General features: G+C 46.2%; 1 protein-coding gene across 1 annotated transcript in view; it reads left to right on the top strand.

Annotated features, from left to right (window-relative positions):
* ELMO1 (engulfment and cell motility 1) overlaps positions 1–8,785 on the top strand; it is a 495,575-nt gene that overhangs the window by 100,375 nt on the left and 386,415 nt on the right. Inside the window, exons 3-4 of the mRNA XM_011362520.2 lie at positions 5,709–5,749; positions 6,749–6,821. Of these exons, the coding sequence (XP_011360822.1) occupies positions 5,709–5,749; positions 6,749–6,821 (114 nt within the window). The remainder of the gene's footprint in view (positions 1–5,708; positions 5,750–6,748; positions 6,822–8,785) is intronic.

Here is an 8,785-nt window from a genome sequence, read left to right as displayed (position 1 = left end):
CTCCCTCGGTGGGGGCTGCTGCCAGCCTCCATGGGCCGGTGTAAAGGCAGCAGTGGGGACAGCAATAGACTCGAGAGCTTGGAGGTGAACATTTGGGCTGGGTAAAGTCCCCATGCCAGGTGCTTTAGGCAACAGACAGGAGCAGGTGGTTGAATAGGAACCGAACCCATCAGAGGCCTGGCAGGGTGGGGGTGCTGATAAGGGACAACAGCTGGGCCATCTCGGGGGAGGGGATTGGAGAGGCAGCGTCAGGGCCGGCTGGACTCTGGCACCTCCTCAATACACAACCAGGGGTCCCCAAGGATGTTTCTTCTTGGAGTTCTCTCATGCTTTAGAGGAACTGTGTGCTTTGCTTGGAAGAGTGATTTTTTTTTTTTTTTTTTTAGCAGATAAAAGGGAGGCAAGAGGAGGATCTGGTTTATAAGGAGGAAGATGAAGCGTTAAGCTTGGAGGGGTGGTGAGGCAGCCGCAGAAGGGGTTATCGGGAACGCAAGGCCAGGCCGTAGAGGCAGGGTCGGAGTGGGAGGCATGGCTTAAGGAATTTGCGATACCAACATTTTATTGAAGTCAAGGGAGAGTACAGAAAGGAAAGCAAAAGACCTACACCCACTTCAAGGAACAGAGAGAGAGTATGGCCAGAGACGTTGATTAAAAATGCATCGCTAGAGAATTTGGCCATTCTCAGGAATCTAGCTGACTTCATGAAAAGGAGATAAACACATCTTTTTGTATAGGAAATTTGCTTTGTGAACAAATTATGTTAGGAAGTGATGGCCCAGCTGAAGATTTAATCTTCAGTAAATTAAATTAAATAAAAGAATCCTTTTGGAGAGTAAGAGTTAAAATTCCGGGGGGGATTAATTCCCCCAAACCACCACCAACAAAAAGCTACTCCTTGAAGAGAACTGTTGGCACGTGGGACTTTGCCAGTCAGATTCATAGCGACATGCAGACTTTGTTTGACAAATAAAAATATTTCTGCCAGCATTAAAATTTTCCCAGAATAATATGAAGTGAAGAAATACTTTCACATGCTGCAAGAGGCACTCGCTGTTGCTGAGGGAAGGGGGAGAACGTGGGGTCTGGCCCCATCGCTTCAAAACAGCCCAGCTCTTCCCACCTTGGCTCGGTGCTGAGGCCGAGAGGGTGGTCACGGCCTTCCAAGCAAAAAGCGTGAGGAATTTGGTTATGATTTTAACCAGTTATTAAAACATAGGCAGCCAAAAATCATTTTGCCTCAAATATTCTCAATCCAGATATAGTCAAGTAGAGTATAGAATTTTATTTTTTAGTTCCTCTGGGGTTTATGGAGTCAGAGGGAGATGAACCAGTTTTCATCCTTTTAGACCATATTTTCTTTTCTCCTGGGCTGCTTCTCTCAAGGAGGTAAAAGGCAAATTATGTAGCAGATGGACAGAAAGCTATCAAGGTATCGCCCTTGTCACCCTGCTCCCAAGTCTTGGAGAACTGGACAGATCGATAGAATTGTCGTATGCTCCCTGAGCAAACATTAACTAAAACGTAGGCAGAGCCAGTGTGGGCTTGGAATTTTAGAGGCAAGGAGCTCCTGGCGAACAGAGGGCGTTATATAGGCAGTGGTATCAGTAGTATTTATGGCTTGGGGTATCTTGTTCAGTCCCTGTATATGAGAGTGATGCTGATCACTTGTGTGGCTTTGCTAACAGATGGTGACAGTCACTTGATTGGTGTCGGTTTTGTCACCTGTTGAATTACACTCTTCATCAGCTGTCTTGCTCAGTGCTCTTCCAAGCCATGAATCACGCAGCTCCTGGAGAGTGGTCTGCGCAGGCCGTGGTGACAGCCTTCACATGTCTCACAGTTTATAGCCAGCAGCTGCTCAGTACCACTCAGCAGTGGCTTACGTGGTAGGAAGTGGGGGGCGTGCTAATGAATCCAGGCTACCCTTCAGAATAGTTTGCTTTATATTCTAGCCTTTTGATTTTGTTTTTTAAAGGAAAGTTAGCGAATGTGTGGATTTTCCATTTAACAGAAATGTGTAGCGTCTCCTCTTAGATCCTATTAGCACCTACGCACGGTGGTAACTAGTACTGAGGGGCGGAGAAGGTGACAAAGATGAATTAAGATGCCTTTTTTCTCAGGACAAGATGATTGCGAGATCTGCACAGTCCTTAGGAGTGCTTCATTTAATGTACTGAGTGCAGAGAGGGGACACTGGGGACATCGGCTTAGAGGCGGTGGCTTTGACATGGGTCTTAGTGGTAGGTAGAGTTCATTGTTAGAGCTGGGACAGAAAGGAGAGGGACATTGCAACAAATAAAGTGAAAGTCTGGAGGTGGGAGTTTTTTGCGGGGTGGTGGTGGTGGTGGTGAATCACCGACCAATTTTAGAAGCATGGGGAACATGTAAAGCATCAGTAGGAAGTTGGATTGCTTGAGGCCAGGCTCTGGAAGGATTCAGATGACAAGCCGAGGGATGTGTTCTAATAGGTGATGGTCCCTGGGGACCTACGGAGGACATTAGAGCAAAAGAGTGACGGAAGCAAAGCTTGTGGGAGAAGTCTGATTTCGTATAGTTAATGTGAGCATTGGAGAGAAAGGAACTGGGAGATGCGAAGACTTGTTTCCAAAGGTCTGGTGACGGGCTCCTGGGAACTATTAGCAGAGGCGCTGGTAAGGCCCGGAAAGGGAGAAGGGGAGAGCAGTTGTGGGGCAGGTGATGATGCGGCTCAGTGTCCTACAGGTGTGTGTATCACAGACTAGAGTAAAGAAAAGGAGAAAGCAGCTTCCTTAGAAATGTGCTTGGAAGAACCGCCCACAGTGGGCAGATGGAGTGTTGAGACTAATGGAAAACGAGAATGATTCGCCAGTGGAGCTTTTGATTGGAAATTCACGGCAAGTAGTTGGTAAGGATGGGCTGGTACCCAGGTCTGGTGAAGTAGATTGCCTGAGAGCAGGAGCTGGAACGAGGAGCATCAGGGTTTTAGAAGAGTAGTTAGGAGGTGAGAAGTAATAATGTGCATGGCACAGAGGAACACGCTGCGCGACCTTGTAACAGACTGGACTTGGGGACTGAAGAAAGGGTCCTCCTGGGCCGGGGGGCGGGGGGTTCACGACAAGGCGGAGAAGTCCTGGCAGTGGAGGGGACCTTTGGGGACATGCCATTGTTGGGGCGGATTGATGGGTAGGGGATTGTGAGTGATGAGTTTTGTTTGTATGGTTAAATAAGGTGCCTGAAAGGGAGTTAAAAAGCCATATTTAACAGACTGTTGAACATTTCCAAGAGAGTGTCTGGGCCAGAACTGTAGACTCAGGGCGGTTGATGTGAATGAGGAACTGACCAATGACGTAAAAGCAGAAGACCCAGGAACAGACATTTGGAGTTTGGAAGCTAGAGGTAAAAGAGAGGCCGTGAAAGATCTCTTGATTTTTAGTGTAGGATTATTAGCTATAACTATAGGAGAATAAAGGAAATATCGCAGAAGCTCTGGAAAGAGGGTTTCGAAAAAAGGTGATAGTGGCTGTCGAATAAGGTGGGTGGCTTAAGGGACTTGAGCACTGTGAAAGGTCATTGGCGTCAGGTTTGGGTGGTGGGGGCCGAGGTTGCATTGAAACAGCAGAACAATGGAGGGGACAGGTGTAGGAGGTGGACTGTGGGACCTGCCCTGTCCTTACGTGTCATTATGGGTGTGTTATGTTCAGTTAACTCTGGTTCCTTTGAACCCGTATTAAACCTCTGAGGTTCATTCTTTCATGGCCTTTACTCCTTTCGTATGTCCAACTTCAGAATGTTCTAGATATAATAGTTCTAGAAGTCCATAGACTTCTGTCTTTTCAAATTTGATTCCGATTCTATGTATTAAACCCAAATTCAAATTCAAGCAGTTCCTCTATGAGACCTCAACTAGGAAGTCTAATTCTGGGAGCTGTTATTTTAAGTGCCAACTCCAACTCCATAGCAATACTTTCTTGTCCTGATCTGTTGTTTCAATGTCATTTAAGGCTGAAATATGGCCCCGTTATTTGTGTTTCAGTTTTGAGGGTGTAAGAAGTAAGATTAGGGGGCTAGGAGACTGATGGGTCCTCATAACCCTGGTAGCCTAGAGAGGTCTCTGGCAGCTGGAAGTGCAAAATCTTTTGCCTTTTGAGAAAAGTTTTAGCCCTAAAGTTCTGTTGTCCTTTGGTTTGTCCCTTAAATAACAGCTAAAGCCATAAACAGTGGATAAGTGTTTGCAAAGGCCTGGGACTGTGTGACCTGCAACTTCGCTGTAGATCCCGATCTCCAATTACAATTTTATTCTAACGGAGACCGGCCGGCTCCGGATGCCAGGTGCCCACCGCCACCCTTCCGCTCCTGGACGGTCCCAGGTCCCGCTTCCCCCCGCTGTGTTCACGTTGTCGACAGGCATTCTTCTGAACACTTAGTCCTAGAGGCCAGAGTCCCAGTGGGAGGGGGTCATCGGAAGGACGCTGAGGACTGAGTTGGAGCTTTTAGCAGGGGCTAGGGGTCCTCAGAAAGGGCTATGGACAGGGCTCAGAACTTGCCAGGAGGGCAAAGATGCGAGGAGGAAGTGATCCTCTCCTAGTGACACAGGAGGGCAGGAAAGCCAGAGCCCTCACCGTTTTGGTGGTGGTGGTGGGGTGTCTTTTGCCCTTTGTATTAATTCTCATTTAATTCTCGGGACAGCTCTGAGGAGAGGGTAGGTCCTATGCCCGTTTTACGGATGAACTAGTTGCAGGTCGGCCAGAGAAGGAAACTGTAGGTCACACTGCAGACAAGTTGACGGAACTAGATTGAACCGGCCCTGCTTGATTCAGGCCGTTCCCTGTGTCACGTCACTCATTACCGGAGCAAGAGAAGAACATGTCTGTGTGTAGATGCTTTTTAGTGGTTGTATCGGACAATCCAGGACCATGTGTTATATTTCCTTGATTTCTCTCCCGCATTTGTTTCTTGTCTGTGATCTGTTCTTTCAGTTGACACGCTGTTGTTCACTCCAGGAGACAAGACGGGATCTGTTTGCATCCCAAACAGAAAGTGTTTCAACATCTCTGAGTGAGCTGTGTGTGTGTCTCTTCGCTGCATTCCTTCTTTCTGAGACAGGCGGAGCACAGCTGTGGCTGTTAGGCGCAGAGCACAGCTGTAGTCAGCCGCCAGTTGACACCAGGGCACATGGTATCACGGTCCCATCACTCGCGTATGCCCGGCTCAAGCTGCCGCGTGACTGGCATTTGTGGGGGCCGATGTCGGGGGAAGAATTCCATGCACTTTGTAGGAACAGTTTCGCAATACCTCATATTCCATTGGCCACGTGTTCTCATAAAAATATCATGAATCCAAGCTTGTTTGCACAAAACCCACTTGCTGATTGCCTGATTTATGTACTCTGTCACTTGACCATGCGAGCTTTCATTGCCTCTGAAATCTTTGCACAAAGCTGTGTTTTCATTCTGATTTTAATGCGGCTAAGTTATATATGATGTGTATTTTGCTCAACTAATAATATTAAGTATAGAAAAAAGTACCATCAGGGTAATCAATCATTAATATATTTGTGGTACTGGCTGGTAGGCTATTACCTTGAGAAAAACAACATTGACAACAACTAAGAATAGCAAATGGAAATTCTCACTTAGATGTCTTTTTACTAGGCTGCTGCTTCTTCTTTTTCATTTAAAATGATGAAATGAAACTAACAGAAAGTATTTCCTTTTTTTGCTATTTTGCAGAAAAAACCACTGTCTGCAATAATAAAGGAAGTCTGTGACGGGTAAGTGTCGCTCAAGATTCATCTGAGGGGCTGCAGCCCACAACTTTAGAGGCAGACGAAAAATTCCTGAGCAACTGTAAAATTTAATTCCTAAGTCACTACTTGACCTGCCCAAAGACACCGAGAAGTACTGTGCAAGATCTGCATGCCTCTTTCCACCCAAAAGTCTCCGTTGGTTCTCAAAGAGGAGAGAGCCTGAAGGGCTGGGGCTTGCACACTGGGGTGGGTTTTATTTGTTTTGAAAAGTTGTGTTCATTCATCCTTCTCAGCAGGGAGTAGTAGAAAGTTCCAGAGGTTAAGTAGACTCTTCATCTGATGTACATTTAGAGGACCACTCAGGTCCCCATAAAGTATTTTAAAAGACAAGTCGGTGGGCCGTGACGCTGCCACACGGGACATCACAACCACATGGCTTTCCTACCTCTCTTTGGCTGCCCCAACAATTCAAAGAAATGTACATGCGGAAGTGGCATGCTTTAAAAAGTTGTGTTTTTTATTTTTAAAGCAGATCTGCAGCTAGCATATTCCCTGGAATTTATTTAAGACCTGAGATACTTAACTAGAATATTCCACCATAGAGCAAGCAGACCGACTGGGGACTGTAGAATGCCGGGACTGTTGAAATGCAGCAGTTATCGGAAATTTAAATTGCATTCATTTCCTTTGTTTTCTTCTCTCTGCTCCTTTCCTTCAAAATTGGGAGGAATATAACTTTACATTTAAATACCCCCTGCCCCACCCCAAAGCCATGACGATGGAATGCTTAAAGATGAGTGGTAGGCTTGACTAAGACCTAGACGATCCACTTAGGAAATGATGGGTCTCAGGATAACGAAAGGCGGGCTAACGTCATTTCGTTTTAGAAGCTACTTTGTGGGCATACTGACTACTGGCCCGATTCTAATCGTGGCGTATTTAATTCATCGAACTCTATCACACTGTCAAACTGAAAATGAGCGTGTATCGTTTTTCTGATCACTTTACGCTTGTCTTTTTAAGGTGGTCCCTTGCCAACCATGAATACTATGCACTGCAGCACGCCGATAGTTCGAACTTCTATATCACTGAAAAGGTAGGTCGACCACGTTGTTTGATCTGGGACACTTGCATTCAAGGAAGTTAACACGTCGCTGGCGTTGCCTCTGGTCAGGCCTAGACGTGCTGCTCTACGTTTTACATCAGCCCGCCATGAAAACGAAGTCTGTGATGCCGGCGGCTGCTCTTTTAGCGCTAACAAGGCGGCCCTCGGCTCGCTCAAGAGTGAAGGCCAAACATATTTCTGCATCCTGTTTCAGCGACTCCGCTGGCCTCCGACAGGGAATCTCCTGATCACCTCTCTTATGGCTTGGTTAAAGCGTTTATGTGACACTTAGTGACAGTGTAGCTCTCCTTTCTCAGACCTTTTTGGTGGTGGTTCTGAACAACCTTTAAGCCGTCTTAAAGTAGGCGAAACAATGCCAAGAAATCTCAAAGGTGGCATTGTGTAAGCACTGAGTGTGCTGTGGCTTTGGGGAACCTGCTCACTTCTTGGCTGATTTTTATGGTTTGGGGAGCTTGGGGCGGGGGAGGGGAAGGAGGGGTTTGTGAAGACAACAGTGGCTCTGGCAGCAAGCGAAATTAACATCTTAGAGTTTCCTGATAGGAGAGGGGGAAACTAACACTTATTCAGCACCTACTGTGTGCCAGGAATGGAGTGAGACACATTACTCTGTCGATTTCTTCCTCTAGACTAACCTGGGGTGTAAGTGATACTGGCTTTGGGTAACAGAGAAGAAAGAGAATCGTAAAAGTCACGTTGCTTAGTCCGAATCTCAGGATCAACGAGCAAGTCCACATCTTTATGCATCTATCACTTTCCTTTGGGGGATTCCCATGAGAGTTAGCGCTCAGCCCAGGTTTATGGGGTGTTCGCTGAAATGCAAAGGAGCCGATATCGTCCTTATGGAACCATGACCTCGTGGGGTTGGCCCTGGGAACAGGCTTCATCACAACAAGGTGGTCAGTGCTGGGGCAGAAGTAATGTGATGTGCTCTGGGAGGAGGGAGACCAGGGTGACCTCAGGCGCCAGGCTTCGCTCTTCCCCATCAGTGGTCCCTAGAGTCACCACAAGTTTACCTCGAATCAAGTGGCGGTGGAAGGTGGGCGCAGTAACGAGGGTCTTTGCCCACTGAGACTGCTCGCTGGACCCTGAGGAGGGCGTGTGGGGGCGGGGCATTCGGTCCCCCTGGAGGGAGGGTAGCTGGGGCCCAGAAATGCTTCTAGAAGTTGCTTCGTTCCTCCCAGATGGGCAATGGACTTTTCATAACCAGTTGTGTTTTCCTCTTCAACCTGATGGCCCACATGCTGAGACTTAGCAAATGGACTGGGTTTCCCGGCCCGTGTTGTTAATTTTACTGGTTTCTTTCATTGATTTTACAAATGCTTAGTTGCCTGTCTTTATTTTCCCCTTGCTTCATTTTCTTAATACTTTTCATTTATTTTATACTACATTTATATAATCTGCATGCGATTCTTTGTGAGATAAATAGGAAATAAATAAATGAAAGTTAAATGTTAGCAGTTAAAGGTATTGTTGTCGATATCCTCGAGAAGACTTCTCATTTCAACTGGGTTCACCTTTTAAAGGCAACTAAAATATTGTGACTTTGGGGGGATTATTGGAAAATATTGGATGGTTTTCCACTAGTTGGGGTATAATAGGAAAAGTGTAAAAATTATTATGTGATAAAATTACAGGACAATAAAGGCTGTAATCTGGTTTTTCAAACATCACCAATTAGTGGATAGTGAAATCAATTAGCTGGTTATAATAGCATTGAAAATTGGAATATATTAGAAAGAATAGGTCGGGGTATATCACTCATGTAGTTTGTAAAATACTTGCGTTATACACACGCATATATAATACATGTATACTGTGCTGGACTTTTGCCCTGGGTCATGGTCTAAAAGCCACCGAGTCACAAATAGCTATGCCTTTGATTAATCTGTATTGGCTTGTGTCCCTCCCTTGGTGGCTGTCCTGTCTTCTGTCAC

Source organism: Pteropus vampyrus, unplaced genomic scaffold (assembly GCF_000151845.1).
Source record: "Pteropus vampyrus isolate Shadow unplaced genomic scaffold, Pvam_2.0 Scaffold75, whole genome shotgun sequence".
Lineage (NCBI taxonomy): Eukaryota > Metazoa > Chordata > Mammalia > Chiroptera > Pteropodidae > Pteropus > Pteropus vampyrus.
The sequence above is the reverse complement of the archived record's forward strand: the minus strand, read 5'-3'. Positions and strand labels throughout refer to the sequence as shown.